This window comes from Narcine bancroftii, chromosome 2, assembly GCF_036971445.1.
Source record: "Narcine bancroftii isolate sNarBan1 chromosome 2, sNarBan1.hap1, whole genome shotgun sequence".
Lineage (NCBI taxonomy): Eukaryota > Metazoa > Chordata > Chondrichthyes > Torpediniformes > Narcinidae > Narcine > Narcine bancroftii.
In genome coordinates, this window is record NC_091470.1 from 244,599,325 (window position 1) to 244,619,632 (window position 20,308).

Sequence of the window (20,308 nt, forward strand, 5' to 3'; positions counted from 1 at the left end):
GAACCTTGGGTTCCAAATCCATAGATTCTCAAGGTTCCTGCACAGATTGATAGGGTAGTTAAGAAGACTTATGGTATGCTGGCTTTCATTAGTCAGGGGATTGAATTCAAGAGCCATGAGGAAATGTGACAGCTCTATAAAACTTGGATTAGACCATACTTGGAGTATTGTGTTCAGTTCTGGTCACCTCATTGAAGGAAGGATAGGGAAGCTTTGGAGAGGATGCAGATGAGATTTACCAGAATGTTGCTTGGATGGGAGAACATGCATTATGAAGCAAGGTTAACAGAGGTAGAACTTTTCTCTTTGGAGTTAAGAAGGATGAGAGGTGACTTAATAGAGATCGACAAGATAATGAGAGGCATAATAGTGTGGACAGCCAGCACCTTTTTCCCACTTCGAGACCAGCAAACACCAGAGGTCATCTTAACGAAAGTTTAAGGAAGACATTGAGGTAAGCTACACAAAGTAGTGGGTGCCTGGAATACATTGCCAGGGGTGGTGGTGGTGGAGGCTGGTACAATAGGGACATTTAAAAGATGGCGAGATAGACTCATAGATACAAGAAAAATAGAGGGTTAGGCATGAGATAGGAAAGGTTTAGATTGTTGAGTAGGTTTATATAGGTCTGCACAACATCGAGGGCCGAAGGGTCTGTATGGTGCTGTCATGTTCTCTTATTGTTATGATTAAGCTGTCATTATGACATCAAATTATTATATTTCAGATTTAAAAATTAATGGCAAGAAACTTACCTGCCAGCTGTCAGCAACATTGCTGATAGTTAACTAATTTTATCATCACTTTTCAAAAATCTCAAATCTTTAAGACTATTTAATCAAAACCACTGTGCAACTGGCTTGTTTAAGTGAATTTAGTTGGACAGATAAAGTGCTGTAAATATTGTTATTTCCTGTATGCATAAAGTTTCTCTTTACCACTAAAGCTTTTAGCTATGCTTCAATACCACATTATTCACTAAAATAATATATTAAACATTATTAAAAAGAAACTGATTCCAGCTTGGGATCCTTCTCTGCACTGTGGTGAATAAAATCAGATGGAGACAATCTGGAATTAACCTCTTTTGTTGGGTTCAAAAAATTAGTTTTGAAACTATCTCCTTTTGTTAGTCTGGAGAAGGATTTAAATATGCAAGCGTCCTGTTTAAGCCGGATCTGTATGAGACAGTCTTAACTGTTATGTATAGGGCCAATGCCAATAAAAACAATTTTGGATATCTGATCTACATTCAGCCTCAGTCACTGAGAATAAGTGGATGTGTTAATTTGATCACAGCTCCTCAACTGTGATATTCTATGATAAATATCTTGCTATTTAAAATCATCTGCAGCATCCTCTTGGTTTTTGGAAAGAAAAATAATAAATATATCTTTTATTTCCTGGGAGTTGGGGGAAGGTAAGTCTCTGTATCATATTTAAATTACTCAAGGCAGAATAAGAAGTTTGAGCATCACAGATTATGCTACTTGTTGCTGTTAGAATATCTATAGATTATGCATTTTTGCCATTAACCCAGTTCTGGAGGTCATTGAAACCTAGATTTGCCACCTCCTACATAACTTTGCCCTTAACCTAAACATAATGAATTACACACACACATAATCAGTGTGTTATCTTCTGTGTATATAACACAAAGAGTGACAGTAGTAACATGTACACTAAATATCAGAATTTCTCATTACATATGCTTTATAATCTTTTGAATCAGACGAATTGCACACTAATATCAACCTAATGGCTGCAGCCCATTCTTCTTCATTGAGATCAAGTGAATGGATGGGCAGCGGAAGAGGAGGACCTTCTTTTTCTAATCTTTTTTTGAAACCCATGGGCTGAAATAGCTGTTTCCTCTCTTGATTTTTTTAAATCCAATTTTGCTTTGAAACTGAATACTTCAAAGGCAGAGCTGCATCACAACACTGTAAATTATATTTGCCAGACAACCTTTGCCACTAACATTGTTTATTTTCAGTCTCAAAGCACTAAAATAGATTATGTGAAAAGTGACCTATAGTTTCCAAACCCTTGCTAACATCCCTTGAGGTTTGAATGATCTCTTTAGCCTGACCCTCAAAAGATGAAACATTTGAAAAGAATACTTAGAAAGGACAGGGAATCAAATTAATCAGTTGCTGTTGAAAGGGTAGCACAAGAACTGAAATGTTGTAATATCAACAGCTAAATAAAATAAAATAATTTAGATATATTTGCCTCTCATGTCAATATAATTACCCTGTAAATCCATAATTCATCTGCTGTTTTTTTTGAGAGGTCTTACATCATCATCAATGGTTCAACAAGGCTTCAGTTAAATATGAATGCAGCCCACTGGGAGACTTATTCCTTCAATGTTGCAGACAGGACATAAGTAATCCTGTTCTGGTGTTGAATGACAGGTGAAGACTGCCTTTCTCCCCTTCAGATGTAAATTGTACAGCTAATTGGACGTCTTCATAAATTGAATTAGAGCCCTGGAATTCTCTTATTTTACCTAAACTGACCTGGATCACAAATTCTTCAAATTGATGGAAATCCAGTAAGTCTATCAGTTGAGAGTTTGTTACCAGCTCCATGACATCCAGATCTATTTTTCATGCTTGAGACCACCAATAAAAACTCGAAAGGATGCAAAAAAGATTCATAATGATGTTGTGATTGGAGGGCCGGAGTGATAGGGTAGACTGAATAGGCCAGAACTTCTTTTCCTGGAGCACAAGAGGTTGACCTTACAGAAGTATATAAAATCTTAAGGAACACTGATAAGGTGTATAATCATAGTACTTCCCCAGAGTTTAAAACTAAAGGGCTTAGGTTAAAAGTGAGAGGGAAAAGATTCAAAAGGATCTGAAGTGCAACTTTTTCTTACAGAAAGTGCTGGGTATATGAAATGAACTGTCAGAGGAAACTGCAAAGGTAGATATTATTACAACACAAAATATATTTATACAGGTACATGGATAAGTAAGATTTAAAGGGATATTGGCCAAATGCAGGCAAATAGGACTAGCTAAGATAACATAATTTGGTAGGTATAGACGACTAAGGCCTTATGGGCCTGTTTCTGTGCTGTATGGTTTCAGGATTCTTATGGTATGTTTCTTCTTTCTCAGAGCCTTTTGGATTATTCTATTTGTTTTTACTTATAGAGAGAAATGTGTCAAATAGAGGCTCTGGGTGATGACTTTTGTCTATGTTAATTGCCCCAATCTGTGCATTGTGCAGGCAGCCCCAAAAGAATTGAGAACTGTTCTCTGGAATCTCACCTGCTTCCTTACTCATTTCCTTGAGAATTCCTAGATATATCATTTCTGGCCCAGGTGTCCAGTATTTATTTATGGCTTTCCATTTCTTATGAACACATGTTTTCCGAACACCAAAATTATTAATTCTCAAGTTAGTTGGAATCTGGAACTCATCCACCATCTTTACTTGTAAAAAAAAAGGAATGAATTTAACACATCTGCTATTTCCTGTATAGTATTTCTACCCAATTTATCTTGCATAAGATGTGCATAATACTTATTACCTGCTTCTTGTTCTGTTTTGATAATTCTTGTATAAAAATACAAGATTGTGGATTAGGAAAAGAAATCTGGCATGTCAAGCCTGCTGCCTAGTACTGTGATGCCTAGAACACTGTAAGTAGGTGCCCATACCACCTATTCCCATACACAGCTGCATTCCCATCAGTTCTGTAATCTCTTGACAGATATAACAGAAATATAATCTAAGCCAAGAATGGGGAGAAACTAAGTCATTTCTTTCCAACCACTAATGAGATTGAAACTGGTCTAGTAGATCATGTGGACTACATATATAACATCTGGTATTTTACTAACCATCACCTAAAAATCAGTTTAATAACATTGTCACCTTAATGTTCCTGAAAGGCTGAGATCAAAGTTGAGTTTCCCTCCATTTTACTTACACTACAGCGTACTCTATTATCTAGTTAGTTGACAGCGGCAATCAGTGGATGCAGCCAGATGCTACTGGCAGAAGTTCACTAGAGTTAATAAAACATGGTTCCATTAAAATATGAACATGTGTACTAACAATTAGGAGCATCAATAATCAATTTCACCCAACAAGCCTACTTCACCACTATTTCTTAAACAATCCCTTGGGATCAAGGATGAGTTGTTTTTTCAGTGAAAGATGCGGCCATTGTAGAAACCATAGAGGCTTTCATTTATGTAACAGGTGGCAGGTGGGTAGGCAGTTTGTGGCATTATTTATACAGGGCATCTGTGTGATTCTGAGGTGTAGATCTGAAGATCTCAATACTGTTACTTCCTTCTCCTTTTGGATGTATTGAGCCAGGAATTCACAAGTCTGTGTTGATGTTGAATTTTTTTCAGCAAGCTTTGAGAACATCCTCAAATCCTCCTTCTTCCCCCTCTAATAATCTCTTTTGTTGACAAATCTTAGATTGGAAATCTGATGACAGGTATAAAATGAACATCCAATGGACCCTACTTATTTGTTTATCCTTTTAGTGTTTTTCAGAGATAGCATTGGTGATACCCTTCCTGTGCCTTAAGGTAATCCATGATTCAGAAGCATGAAATGATTTTGGCCTCACTGCGACCTAGTAGACCATGAGTTTTGCATCATCAAACCCCCTTTTCCTGAATTGACCAAAGGTTAGGATATTTAACCCTCACAAATTTTCACCATTTATATAATGTCTTATTTAAATTGCCTACCAGATTTTGCCACATTCACAAAATGTTTGTCCTCTTGATAACCTATCCCTTTCTGGAGTATTTATATCTTCATTACATCTTACTTTCTCATCTATCTTTGTATCCATCAGCACACCTATAAATCATGAATTTATATAACTGTAACATATTGATGGCCCACCACTGATCCCTGTAATACACCACCTCATTAAATCTTGCAAACCAGAAAGAGACTTTGTTTCCAGATAACCAACGAATCTTCTCACCAAAATACTACCCCCAACATTGTTAGCATTTATTCACAATATCCTTGCTGCAGTGTCATATGCCCTCATGGATAAACTGTATTTAGATTTCTAAATTTTCCCTTTATATACAGCACTTATTATATTCTCAAATACTGTAATTCCAATAAAAAATTGAGGCCTTGTTCCTTTCACAAAACTGCTGTCTTTGCCTGATTGACTTAATTTTTCTAAGTATCCTTTAATGTCATGAACAATACCTTCTAACATTTTTCTTTTAATATTCATTAATATAATTGGCCCATAGTTTCCTGTTTTTTTTGTCTTCCTTTCTTTATGAATGAAGGAGCTATATGTGCTACTTTGGAAGGTGCATAAATTATGTTACTAACTGCTTCTTAATGTATCTCCACAGTACATTTGTCTCAGCTTAGCAGAGGCATTCTCTTTAACTATCTATTCTTATCTCATCTTTTGTAAGGTAAAAACACGTTGTTTTCTCTCTAATCTCTATGAAGTGGCTTTGACCTGAAGCATTTGTTCTATTTCTCTTTCCATAAACAATGCCAGATTTCCTGAGTGTTTCCAGCATTTTCTGATTTTATTTCAGATTTCAGGATATGCTGCTTTTTTATTTTAAAATTAAGTATCTATTATTTTACGAAGCAATGAGATTAAAATCGTGCTTGAAACCAAATGAGGATTTTGAAATTTTCCAAGACAAGATGGGGTACTGTTTCTCAAGCTTTCATTGAGAAGTTTCAGGAAGCCAAGGACAGAGATGTCAATGTTGGAATGGGATAGAGAAATTAAAGTGGATGACAACAGGAAGCTCATGGATACCCCTATAGGGTCAATAATTCCATTACTGAAGAGAATCTGAATGCTCTCCTTCTTCCCAGTGGCAGCCATTGTATATTACTGCCAACTGCTGCTGTGCAGAGTGGCCCTTGAAAAGACTGATTCCCTTCTGTAAAGAATGCACATGTTGGAAGCTGCATCATAATATCACCTTTTTTTCTTTCATATTCATCGAGTAATTTTTGAGTAATTTGCAAATAAGCATTTATCTTGAGTGTTAAGCATCCAATGCCATTTCAATTTGGTGTTTTGGCCAAAAACAGAAAAGCTGTAGATGATAGAAAGACAAAATATGCTGGAAAAATATTCAGCAGGTCTGACTGCATTGTGGGAAGAGAAACAGAGACCACATTTTGTGTTGGAGACCCTTCATCATAACTGGCCAGCTTCATGATTTTTGGTGGGTAATCCTGATTTTCATTGCAGGGCACCACTCCATTCTTGATAATATTCATGGTAATAATAATTTATTTTAATGACTCCATATATTTCAAGATCAATTTATTATTATGAACACAAAATACAAAATTCAGTTTTCCTTTGTTTGCCTGCAAAGGCACACAAAGAACCACTGCTAGATTTCAAAGTCTTAGCATTTCAGTTTATTTTCTAAAATTGCAGTTCTTTGAAACATTATAGACATATGGTTTATGGCTTCAATAAATGCAGAAAAACACAGCAGGCCAGTTAGTATCTGAAAAGGAAAAGCCTGTGAAGAGTCTCTTGATCCATACATTACAGCTTAAAAACTTGCTTGTTATTGCAGTCCCATGGTTGGTTTGGATGGCATTCAAAAGCACAAAGAAGAACATCTGCCCCCTGCTGATCAAAACAGGCTTCCACAGCAAGAGAACAAATTAGCATCAAAACAAAGTGGGCAATTTTCAAATAGACTTATCTTACATTAATTTCAAAATGCAATCACCCTTTCAAATCAGCTTCCCTTTAAATTTAATTGCAACATACAATTTCTGCATGTTAATGTGTGACAGGATATAGATATGTTTTTGGGAGATAAATTGGGGCAGCTTTTAGTGTAGGTCACATACAAACACTTTAAAACAGTTCTTATTTAAAATACTGGAGCTCGCTCATGCCAGACATGTCATGGCCAAAAGTCTTTGCAAAAGCTATGGAGAGTGCCCAAGAGACTTCACTAATGGATTATTGTTTACAAAAAGGCAACAGATGAAAGAGCTTGTCGGAGCCGCAGATTGTCTGGAGGGTCGTGTGGTTTTGCAAGCAGAGAGAGTCAAAAAGGTTTTCTCTCTGAGAGAGAGACAGAGAGTCAAAGAGCAGTTTTACAGTCAACAGCAGCAACTAGGACTAGAACAGGACAAGCTGGCAAGCTTGTGAAAAACTCCATTTGGAAGACAGGTTGTGAATGCTTAGTTCATCCTGGTCAAAGCCCTTGTGGTTCATGCAAGAGGAAAGGACTGGCTGTCGAATGTTTCAATTGAAATAAGAGAAACAAAAAGGAACTCTGTGATGACCTCAAAGAAAGATGTTATCATCTGGAGAACCCTGAGGGGGCAGGTTTCTTCAGCAAGACACTGAAGTGGCTGATTAAAAAAGGAATCAATTGTGGGTGTCAGCATACAATGAATCTCTCTGAAAACCGACAAGAACCTTCCTGAGCAGTAACTAATTACCTTTACTGATGAACTTTATAAATGTTAAATTCTGTGCACAGTTTAAGAATTGCCTGCAACCAGTGAACTTGGAGGAATGAGAAGTGAGATTGGACTGTGAATCAAATAACTTTTCTGAGCTTACACACACATTACATACACGTGTGCTTAGAATTAGAAGGGGGTTAAGTTAGGTTAGTTAAGCCAATAGATTTTGTTTCATGTGTAAAGATAATTAAAAGCAACTTTTGTTTAAGTAACCATTTGTCTTGGTGAATATCTATTGTTGCTGGGTTTTGGGGTCCTCGGGTTTGTAACAGATGAAACTCAAAGTTATGCACAACTTTGATGTGTAAACAGTGAAAATATGGCTACTAGAATTCTATTCCAGAATTATGTTGTACCAGAATTACTTAGATTGTTTGAAGAATATAGAACACAACAACAAGGTACAGATTCTACGGCCCGCGATGTTGTGCCAACCCATATATTCCTTAAAAAAGTACTAAACGCTTCCTACCCCGTAACCCTCTATTTTTCTTCCATCTATATGCCTGTCTAAGAATCTCTTAAATCCCCTAATGTTTCAGCCTCCATCACCATCCCTGGCTAGGCATTCCAGGCTCCCACAACTCTCTGTAAAAAAAATTGCTGCTGATGTCTCCCCTAAGCTTCCCTCCTTTCACATTGTACACATGTTCTCTGGTGTTTGCTATTCCAGGCCTGGGAAACAGGTGCTGTTGTCCACCCTATCTATGCCTCTCATAATCTTGTAGACCTCTTTTAAGTCTCCTCTCATCCTTCTACGCTCCAAAGATAAAAGTCACAGCTCTGTTAACCTTGCCTCATAAGACATTTTTCAATCCAGACGACATCCTGGTAAATGTCCTCTGCATCCTCTCCATAGCTTCCATATCATTCCTATAATGAGGTGACCAGAACTGAACATAATATTCTAAGTCTGGTCTTACCAGAGATTTGTAGAGTTGCAACATCACCTCTCTACTCTTGGACTCAATCCCCCTATTAATTAAAGCCCAGCATCCCATAGCCTTCTTATCTATCCTATCAACCTGTATGGTGACCTTGAGGGATGCATGGATGTGGACTCCAAAGTCCCTCTGTTCATCCAACTCTTAAATAACCAACCCTGTAATCAGCCTTCTGATTTGTTCTTCCAAAATGCTTCACTTCATACTTATCTGATTGAACTCCATCTGCCACTTCTCCAACCAACTCTAAATCCCATCTATATCCTCTTGTAACCCTTGACAACCTTCAGCTCCATCTACAACTCCTCCAACCCTCATATCATCTGCAAACTTACTGACCCAGCCTTCAGGCTCTTCATCCAGGTCATTTATAAAAATCACAAAGAGCAGGGGTCCCAGAACAGATTCTTGTCACTTTTTTTATCCACCCAGCCAAAGTTCCATGGATCCCATGCCTAATGATTTTCTGAAAGAGTCTCTCATGAGGGACTTTTTCAAATGCCTGGCTAAAATCCATGTAGACCACATCTACCACCCTACCTTAATCAATTTATTTTTTACCTCATCAAAAAACTCAGTTAGGCTCATCAGGCACAATCTTTCCTTCACAAAGACATGCTGACTATCCTTAAGAATCCTCTCCAATAGTTTGCACACCACTGATGAAAGACTCACTCATCTATAATTCCCAGGATTCTCCCTATTACCTTTTTTAAACAAGGGATCTCCGACGTGGCCAAAGAGGATTCAAAGATCATAGCTACTGCTCCAGCTATCTCTTCCCTCACTTCTCACAGCAACCTGGGATATATTTGCGTCCAACCCCGGGGACTTTTCAATCTTCTTGTTTTTAAGAAGATCCAACACTTCCTCTTCCTTAATCTCCACATTGTCCAGCACACAAGCTTATTCTATACTGACCTCACCCTGAGCAAGGTCCTTTTCTTTTGTGCATACTGAAGCAAAGTATTAATTTATTATCTCCTCAACCTCCTCCGCCTCCAGCCACGTTGCCTCCTTTATCCTTGAGCAGCCCCACCTTCATTCTTGTCATCCTTCTGTTCTTTACATACGCACAGAATGCCTTGGGGTTCTCCTTAATTCTACATGCTGAGTATTTATTTGATTTCTAATATATTACCCGAAACAGTATATATAATGGCTAAAGAATGTTTTTTCACTCTAATATGAGTTTCATTCAGATCAGAATAGCCTTGATCCTGATTGAGGGAATAGTTAAGTTAGCTTGGTGTACATCTATGGCATCTTCTGATATGTGGTATATGATGGTGTGGGACATTGGAGATGCAGAGTAATGGAGCTTACACTATTTGTGGCTATCAAGCCACTACTATAGAGGCAGAGGTTAATACAAAAATTCAACTCTTTACCCATTCAGGGAAAACTACCATATTACAAATGTTATTGTAATAAGGTCATATTTGATTTGACTGTCACTCAAATAGTTGTGCCATACTCCATCATATAGTGTACATTCATGTGCCTTCACTTGATCTTAGTACATGAATATCCACTTTTCCAACTCAGTAATGAAATTTCTTTGGAATCAGAGAACTGATTAGTGTCAAGACAAGCTAAAAGTAAGGATAAAATCATGTAAGCTGAGAATTTGAAGGAAAAACTAAGTATTGGAAACAACCAGTGGAAGGACAAACAGAATTGACATAGCAGGTCACAGACCCTCTGTTTGAAATCAGTTCCGAGGAATGGTCTTTAAAATGAAGTACTAACCTTTGTTCAAATGTGGTCACCTTATTTGAAATGTATGGGTTTAGAAATATCTTAAGATATTTCTGTATTCGGTGGTTATAATTTTTTTGGCTCCCCTTGCGAGGCATGCTGAGGGTGGGGGGTGGGGGAGAGTGGGGTGGGTTTATGTTTTAGATTATTTTGATTTTTTTGTATCATTTTTATGTATTTTGAAAATCTTAAATGAAGTTTTAAAAAAACATGAAGTATTAACCTCATTTTTCTTTTCACAAATGCTGCCACAACTGAAAAAAAGGAAGTGGTTAATGTGTATAATTTACTGCTTATGCAAAACACTGATCAAGGTATACACTACAACTCCAATTATCCAAAATCCGATGCTCCGAATTCTTCATTTATCTGAAATTTTTTCAGAGCTGAACTGACCTCACAGGTTGAAAAAAATTCACTCTATGTGAAATTAGAATGATGATTGGCCTCATTTCAGGTAACTCCCTCCCCTCTCTTTCCATTTCTTCTTTACCTTCCCCATTGACCTTTCTCTCCAACTCTCCCTCTCAAACTGTGTGCCGTTGTCTCCCAGCCGCAAGAAGTCGGAAGAGTCCCTTGTCCCTGCATCATCAAGGGAAGTGGCCTCCCAATAGCAGCAGGGACCTCAGGCAGGAGCAGAGTCGTTGGGTTTCCAGCAGGAGCCGGGCCTCGGTGGGGAGGTCTCGGTGATCGGTGGCAGCCAGCATTTTTTTGGAGAGAATTAAACATTATTTTTATGCTTAAAAAGCCTTCCCTTATTGTTTGTTGTTGTTTAAACACTGTAACAAGTGATTTGCTGTTGTTAGTGGGCTTTTTTTTTAAAAGACCAGTTTTCCAAAAAAATGTTTATCCTACATAGGCCCAGTCCTGACCATTTTAGAAAATTAGAGTTGTGTACTTTCATCTATTTTTCTTTTTTTCATGTTCAAAAGTAAGAATTACAGTACACTTTACTAAAAGGGATACTTTAAATAGAATGCAACAAACATAAGCATATTTGGTGTTACAGGTTAGCTCTTGACTGTAATGGTGTAGAATAAAAGAGATGAACAATCAGCAAAAGAAATTCACAAAATTGGGGGTTCCTCACTTTTGCGGTTTTATCTCATTATAAGTAGTAGAATACTATTTCCTTTTGAACTAGTACTACTTTCTCATTCTTGCTCTATCTACTGGGAAGTATATTGGCACTGAAAACCACACAGTCTACTGCAGAGTTGAAGGAAAAATGATGGAGGGAGTAAAGTGGAGAGTGCTAAACAAAAGTGAGGAAGGAAAATATAGGTATCTGGGTGGAGAGGGAGTGAAATGGTGCAATAGAGGGGTCCATTCATGCTCTGTGTTTCACCTCAGGACATGATACCATTGCATGTGTGTAATGAGAGCTTTAGGACCACAGGTCTCACCATCGAACACTTTAAGTGCATGTTGAACAAATGCTGTGTTCTTTCGCAGTATTTCTTATTGAAACAGGGCACACATGAAAGACAATGCAGGGCTTAGTGAAGTCTCTTTAAATTATGTATGGCTTACAAAACTGCATTATTTTTCATATCTAACTGAGTGTGCAATATAAAGTTGGTAGGTCGCAGGGTTGATCCTTATTTTTGGAAAGTTGACAACATGCAGTGCAAACAATATTATATGCTGTGCTGGGTCAATCAGGATGAGAAATGAATGATTCAGTTTCATGCTAGCTAGGACTCCAACAAAAATGGTTGAAAAGGTTTCAATGTGTACTGAAATAATTTACGAATGCATTATGCATAAATGTTACTTTTCTAATTCAGTCTATAGGCTAAGGTGCTTCGTTTGCCCATAAAGTAAAATCTGAGCTGATGACAAGTTTGCAATATTTGATGAACTTTGGTATCTTAAACACAGCGATGATTGTTCTGACTGAATAGACAAGAATCAAACCTTCTAAATGATGAACTTCATTTGTGTATCAAACAAATCATACTGCTCTCCCTTCACACTCTATATTAGATGTAAGGCTCTGATGAAGGGCCAGAATTTTCACCTCTGTGGCAGCGCACATCCTCATGGCAAACCGGCCCCATTTGTATTGCCACGTGGCAGGGCAGCCATGGGGAAATGGCGTCGTCAGAGGTTTCTCTCTGACTCCAGCATCCCTTCCAGTGCGCACCCTGGGCAGCGATTATGATGTCACAATGCACCAGGTGACTGAGCTCATGCTGCCCTAAAAGGGGTGTGGTGAATTTGAATAAAAACAGTCTTTAACGACCCTCAACATGGTGGCTGTGTTTCTTCCACTGCTCATACCGCCACAGTGGTGACCCTGACGAGCCCAGACATTTTTCTGGACTCAAAACACCATAGATTCAGCAGAGGTTAATGCTGTCTCCATCAAACTTCCCTCCCTTTTGGACCCACTGACCGAGAATGTGGTTCGGGCAGGCGGAAGCACTATTTCAACTCCGCAACATCTCCTCAGACGCTACGATATTCTATCATGTCATGAGCGTTCTGGACCAAGCCTTGTTTTCTCTTCCGCCAAATATTCCTGGAACAGATGCTGGAGTACATCCAGCTGCTCCTCACAGATGAAGACTTCTCAAACCCAAGGAGAGCAGCAGCACGTACGGATGCCCTCTGGTGCACGAAGAGGGAGAACGAGGCAGCCCTCAACCAGCTGGCACGACCAGGAGCCAGCCGACCGCAAGCCGCTCCCAAGACAAAGCTAGAGGAGGGCCAGTTGACCTGGAGTTTCTACTACCAGCGTTGGGGAGCATAAGCCCGAACGTGCCGCCAGCCCTGCAGGTTTCAGGGAAACGACCAGGCCAGCCACCATTAATGGTTGTGACGTTTGGCCACACAAACAGCCTCCTTCATGTGATGGACAGATCCACCGGTCACCGATTCCTGGTGGACACAGGGGCTGAGCTCAGCGTCCTTCTCCCCACAGCATTAGAGACTCACACCCGATCTCGAGGTCCAACCCTGTGGGTGGCTAACGGCTCCACCATTAGGACCTATGACACCCTGAGGGCACAGATCCAGATCGAGAAGGAGAAGTTCCACTGGAGGTTCTTCCTAGCCTCCGTGGGCACCGCGCTGTTAGGGGCTGACTTCCTCAGAGCTCACGGCCTACTGATTGACATGAAGGGCAAAAGGCTGGTCAATGCCCGAATATTCTACTCCACCCGACTGGACACAGCAGAAGCCCACAGGCCCAAAATCGCCACCGTAGTCACTGGCAGGGACGAGTTCGACGAGATCCTCCACGAATTCCCTGTCATCTTAGAGCCATGGTTCAATGCCACCCTGCCCCAGCATGGGGTGTTCCACCACATTGCCACACAGGGCCCCCCGCTGCACTCTGGACCCAGACGGCTGCCGCCCGAGAAGCTCCGGCAGGCAAAGCAGGAGTTCTCCAGGCTCCAGGAACTGGGAATTGTCCGGCGCTCGGACAGCACCTGGGCATTGCTACTCCATATGGTCCCAAAATCGTCCAGGGGCTGGAGACCATGCAAGGACTACCATCGGTTGAACGACACAACCACCCCCGATAGGTACCCGGTGCCCCACATACAGAACTTCTCCACCAACCTCCATGGTGCACGGGTCTTCTCCAAAGTGGACCTTTGTGTGGGGATACCATCAGATCCCAGTGCATCCAGACAATGTGGGTAAGATGGCCATTATCACCCCTTTTGGCATCTTCAAGTTCCTGCGTATGCCCTTTGGTCTAAAGAATGTGGCCCAAACGTTCCAGCGCCTCAAGGACGCGATTGGAAAAGACCTGGACTTTGTGTTCATTTACCTGGACAATATTGTCATTGCCAGTCGCAACCACGACGAACTCAAAGCCCACCTCCGCACACTCTTTGCCCGGCTGGTGGACTTCGGCCTCAAGGTCAACGCAGCCAAATGCCAGTTCGGCTAGGAGTCCCTCCAGTTCCTGGGGCACACCATTTCGGCGACTGGGGCAACACCAGCACCGGAGAAGGTAGCCGCTGTTCAACAATTCCCCAAACCCTCCACCCTGAAAGGCCTCCAAGAGTTCGCAGGGATGGTGAACTTTTACCATCGTTTCATCCCCGGAGCTGCGCACACCATGCACCCATTGTTCGCGCTCATGGCCACCAAAGAAAAGATTTTCTCGTGGTCAGAGGAGGCGGACAGGACTTTCATCGCGACAAAGGAGGCTCTAGCCAGTGGCATGCTGTTGGTGCACCCGCGGCCTGAGGAGCACATGGCACTGGCCGCCTCAGCTACGGCAGTGGGGGTGTTTCTGGAACAGTGGCTCGATGGACAATGGCACCCACTGGCCTTTTTCAGCAAGCAGCTGCGCCCAACGGAGCTCAAATACAGCGCCCTTGACTGGGAGCTCCAGGCGCTGTATTTGGCCATCCGCCATTTCCGCTACTTCCTTGAGGGCAGCCTTCACGGATCACAAGCCCCTCACTCAAGCACTGGCAATGACCAAGGATCCATGGTCCACCAGACAGCATGACCGACATCCGACACAGGGCCGGCAAGGATATGCTCTCCTGTCCAGCCATCAACACACTCGCCCCCAGCCTAGATTACGAGCAACTGGCTCAGACACAGAGGAATGATGCGGAGACACAGACCTTGCGGACTGCCATCTCGGGACTCAAACTCAAGGATGTTGGGTGTCTAGCAGTCCGGACACATGCTGTGCCCGGTGGTCCTGCCGCACTGGAAGGCGAAGGTCTTCAGTCTGATTCACGACCTTGCTCACCCTGTCATAAAGACAACTGTGCGGATGGTCACGGAGAGGTTTGTGTGGCACAGGCTGAAGAAGGAGGTGGCGGAACTGGCCAGGAACTGTATCAGGTGCCAGACCTCCAAGGTCCAGCAACAAATGCGAGCCCCCATCCAGAACTTCGACCCGGCGGTTTGCAGATTCCAACACGTCCACATTGATGTCGTCGGGCCCCTGCCAGTGTCCAAGGAGGCTCATTACCTCTTCACGGTGGTGGATTGGGCCACAAGATGGCCAGAGGCCATCCCAATTAAGGAGGCCTTCACGAAGATATGCACCAGGACTCTGGTCAGCCAATGGATCGCCCATTTCGGAGTCCTGGTGCACATCACTAGCGACAGAGGGGTGCAGTTCACATCTGCACTGTAGACACAGATGGTGAAGCTCCTGGGGGTCAAGCTCCACCATATCACCCGCAGTCCAATGGGTTGGTGGAGAGGTTCCACAGTCACCTGAAGGCATCGCTTATGGCCAGGCTCTCTGAACCAGACTGAGCGGATAATCTACCCTGGGTCCTCCTTGGGATTAGGACGGCACCGAAGGAAGACCTGCCGGCTTCAGCAGTGGTGATGGTCTATGGCACACCGCTTTTCCTGGCAGGTGAGTCTTTCAGCCCAGACCTTAACACCATATACACCAACAAAAACCTGCTAGCGGTCCTACGCACAGACGACTGGCCTCCCCCACCCCCGGCACGCCACAGCACCCGGATATTTTATCTCCCCAAAGAGCTTGACTTGGCCCTGTTTGTTTTCGTACTGAGGGGACCACAAGGTGCACCGCTACAGCGACCATACGAGGGGCCATACAAAGTCTTGGCGGGACCTTCACCCTGGATGTTGGGGGTGAGACGGGAACCTTTTATGGTGGACTGCCTGAAAGCATCCCATCTGAACTTAACACAGCTGGAGCAGATGGCTGTGCCCAAACGCCAGGGCCGGCCGCCAAAGCGTCAGGATGAATAGCCGGTTCTAGGGGGGTTGTGTGGTGGTGCACATCCTCATGGCAAACCCGCCCCGCTTGTATCACCACGTGGTGGAGCAACCATGGGGAAATGGTGTCATCAGAGGTTTCTCTCTGACTCCAGCATCCCTTCCAGCACGCACCCTGGGCAGTGATTATGATGTCACAATGCACCAGGTGACTGAGCTCATGCTGCCCTTAAAGGGGTCTGCTGAATTTGAATAAAAACAGTGGTTATCAACCCTCAACGTGGTGGCTGTGTTTATTTCACTGCTCACACCGCTACACCTCATTATTTGCTGTGCCAAGCAGAAGACGTGCTGAATGTTGATTAAGATCATGAAGCAGACAAAGGCCACATACAAGTTTTAAATAACTTCATGGCTATTTTAAGACAACAATTTCCAATAGCGTAGGAATTGTTTATTTAACTCTGGGATTCAGTTCTGTTTCAAAGGAGGCACTGTATCAAAGGATATAATTTATTACTTTGCCTTGTGCATATTAATCTTCAAAAATCATTAAATTATTTACTTACAAATTAATAGTTTACTACAAATTGAAGGAAATGTGGAAGTTAAAGTTCCATATTATCTGTTTAGTAACATTAGACCTCTATGATACATTTGAAATGTTGTTTAATGAGACAAAAATAGATTCCGGGCCTAGGAGTTGTGAACAAATGCTAAGATGTATTTATTAAGAAAGATGTTGAAGGAGAAGAAAAGGATTGAAGGAAGGAATTTCAATCTACAAGAAAGAAATGTAAGTGTGATTGTGAGAAGATAAGTGCCTGATATAGATGGACTGGGTTATATTCACCTTTGGTGAGTGCTGTGGAGAACCATTGGCATTGACCCCCTCATGGATCACTTATCAGTGTTTTACACACCCACACATTGAAACGTGGAAATCAGTATTTCACAAGAGGTCAGATTCCAACACATCTAATCTGATGAAAATCAAAAAATTAAAGCAGAAATTGTGGGCGTTTGTCAGACTGAATCTGTGGCAAGAGAAACGGCTAATGTTTCCCATTGAAGACGCTGTGCAAGAACTGTTCTAATGAAGGGCTTTTGACCTAAACCATTGTCTGTTCTCTTGCCACAGAAACAGCCTGATCTAAGAATTTTCAATTTTCATTTTCTGGTACTAGATTTATCATAGAGCACTTTCAAGCAGGGAAAACATCCATCTGTAAAGGTGGAGGTTCTTCGCCCTTACGCCTTTCTGAATACCTGAATGTACAAACGCTGCAGGTGGCTGGTTAGGAGCGGGCTGATGATGCTGTCAGCCCGCAACCCATCTCCCCACTCATCCCTCTCCTACCATGACCCCCTCAAGGCAGGGGCTACAGGTGGGAGCCATCGGGGCAGCGGGAGCCATTGGGGCAGCAGGGAGCAGCGGGAGCTGTCAGAGCTGGCGGGAGCCATCAGGGGGAAGCCAGTGCAGGTTGTGACAGCCTCACAAGGCTGCTTCAGCCTTTGGGGCCAAATGCAGCAGAGCCATGGCCATCTTCCCTACCCATAATCCCCCACGTAGCTGGAACTGTTCTGAAAACCACAGAGAGGTTCCAGCTGCGTGGGGGATTATGGGTAGGGAAGACGGCCATTGCTCTGTTGCATATTTTTGATGGGTGGCACTACGTCACTAGTCACCCCGCTTCCATCGGTTCTGGTGGCCGCTACAAGGTGCCGCTCAATATGAATGGGATGCTGGAGCAGTCTTTAAGGGCTGCTGTCTGAAAGGTAAGTTTTAAGTTTTAGATCCACTCGTGTAGCCAGGCGGAGGCCTGACATGAAATGACCCATAGAGTCCAGCAGCAAAGCATCGATGTGCTCTGACTGGCTTGTGCTAGTGTGAGTGGTTAAGTGTCTGTAATAGGCTGTCAGGGTAGTGGTAGAAGCAGATACAATAGTAGTATTTAAGAAGCTTCTAGATAGATACATGAAAGTGCAGAGAATAAAGGGACATGCATCAAGCAGCAGATTTTTAGTTTAACTTAATTTAGTTTAATTTGGGCATGATATTTGACACAGATAATTGAGCCAAAGAGCTTTTTTTATGTTCAATGTTTTATCACCACTCTATATGGCCTCTTTTAGTTTTGCCAGGCATTTATATTTTAGTAAGTAGTTTAAAAGCCAATCATATCAATATTAAAAATATAGAGTGCTGATATGAAACATGCTTCCTCATTCTAAGATGCAAGGTGCTACAAAAGAGTTGAATGTCGGCATTGTGGAGGATCTTATAAATCAGAATTTTTGCATGAATACAATGGATGGTCAAAATTTCAAAATTAAGACAGTAAATGTTCCTCAAACTTGAGATTGAATAAAAATGAAATAAAACTTGGAGAGTCAACTAATGGCACCTTCCATTAATGTATTGTTATTTTGAAATAGAACATTTCATGAGCTTAGTGCTCATTAGTTCTCAGATACTTCAATTTAAAGTTGACATTTTAGAAGGTTTGGTTAACTGATATGATTGTTTTGATATGAGAACCAGTATTTCATTCAGTAGAGCTTTCACTACAATTTTCTACTCCCAGCTGAGACCTCTGCTTGTAAGACTATGGTATAAGAATCAAGGCTGCAGCAAGAAATTGCTATGAATTGTAAATGACCAAATAGGCACAATTTGTTTTAAAAACAATTACATATTATACAGCTAAAAATACATTTATTATTTTTTCCAGGTTATTCATAATGACCTCATTTTAGAAATGTACCATCCAACTGCGGGGAACATAGTTGTTCCAGGTAGGTTAAAGGTCTCTTCTCTTTATTAAAGGTCAACCAAACCTCCCTAATGTGCTTGTGGTTAGTTTGCTTTGGCCACTGCTTGACAAGAGCAAATTATTCAATGTTTATTGCACAAATAATGATCTTCAAAAAAAACTAATAGAAGCACCAGTAATTTCTGTATTTACCATTGCTTTTACCTTTGAGATTTTTTTTAACCTCGGATTGAAGACCAGGAGGCCACTTACCTCTTTACACAGAAAGCTCAGGCTCATGTTGCTGAACTTGAATTAGAATGTTTGGAAGATGGAATATTCAGCAAAGCCCAGGAATGTTCTCCATATATACACATAGCAAAGCTGTTGTGTGGTCATGTGACCCATTGACCATACAACTCCAAAGACTCGCGTGATGTTTCCAAAACAAAATTTTCAAATGGGAATCTAATTGGTAGTACTCCCTTGGAATACTAGAAAACAGTATTGAAGTTTTTGGATATCTACATGGAGAGGCTTTAATCCAAGATTCCCTTAGGCTCTCACAGTGGATAACAGAAATAACAAAGTATGCTTCCATACCCTTTGAGAAACAAACTTGTCCAAGCCCTTTGTTTAAAAATGTTTTTTGTTGATAACCTTTCTTCATGACTAAAATAATATAGAGATAAATTACATTTTGAGCAAGTAGGTAAACTGTTAAATGGAGAAGGTAAGAGAAAACAAATGGATAGATTTGTGATGGAACTGAAAAATTAGCAATTAAAAGTCAGACTTTCCCACCAGAATCCAAAACTCTGGTCTAGTGTTGCTCACATAGAAAATATTCCAGCATCAAATCAATTTCCTAAACTGTTCAGGTTGATCTTAGCATAGAAACATCTCAAAAAGTCAAAGATGTTGGAATGTCATGTATGCTTTTAATTTGTTGATTTTAATCCAATGTTTTAAATTATGCTGCCAATTCAATGTTTATTGCTGCTCTTATTCTCAAGTGGACAATAACATTTTATTTCAACTTCATTAAGAAATGAGGTTACTCCATTGATATTAAATGCTGTTTTCATCTACCAATACTAATCAATACTGTTATTTGAACCATCAGTATTAATTCAGATAAATTATGTTGCTTTGTTGCAAATGAGCATTTAAAACTTTGCAGTTTGTGTTCATTAAGCAATCTGAAATTAAATTACTATCTTAATGCAATTGTTACTGCACAGTATTTTGTGGACATTGATTCTTAATACTCCATGGTGCCACGCACAGGGCATGCGTACATGAAAAGCACTCTGGTCATTGTAAAGTAATTTTGGGGGTGTGGCCTTGCTAAGGCATGTCTTGGATGAGCTCTCCATGAGAGTTTTATAAAGACGATTTAAAAGTTTAAAATTAAGAATTTTTTCACTGTGGATAAACATAATGAACACTAAGAAGCCAAGACAGCAAACACAAAATTTATGTTTGAGTGTCGAGTGAAAGCCCAAAAGAGAATGGCACAAGAGTAGTCTTGGGACAGACTCAGCCCAGTAATGTTGGGGAATCAACGCGAGACCTGACTATATTCCTGGATAAGATGGAGACTTCTGGATAAGATGGAGACTTCATGTAATTGTGTCATGGGTGTTGAAACCACAATGA

At 41.2% G+C, this 20,308-nt stretch overlaps 1 protein-coding gene across 22 annotated transcripts in view; it reads left to right on the plus strand.

Annotated features, from left to right (window-relative positions):
- Positions 1-20,308, plus strand: part of sugct (succinyl-CoA:glutarate-CoA transferase) — a 544,214-nt gene that overhangs the window by 363,426 nt on the left and 160,480 nt on the right. For 21 of the 22 annotated variants that reach the window (XR_011352093.1, XR_011352094.1, XM_069920671.1 and 18 more), the window contains one exon: positions 18,626-18,689. Coding sequence is in view for 19 of the 22 variants with exons in the window: in XM_069920671.1 (XP_069776772.1) it covers positions 18,626-18,689 (64 nt within the window). In the remaining 3 variants the exon portion in view is untranslated. Of the gene's footprint in view, positions 1-18,625; positions 18,690-20,308 lie in introns of those variants that run through there. The other variant, XM_069920682.1, reaches the window with a different exon arrangement.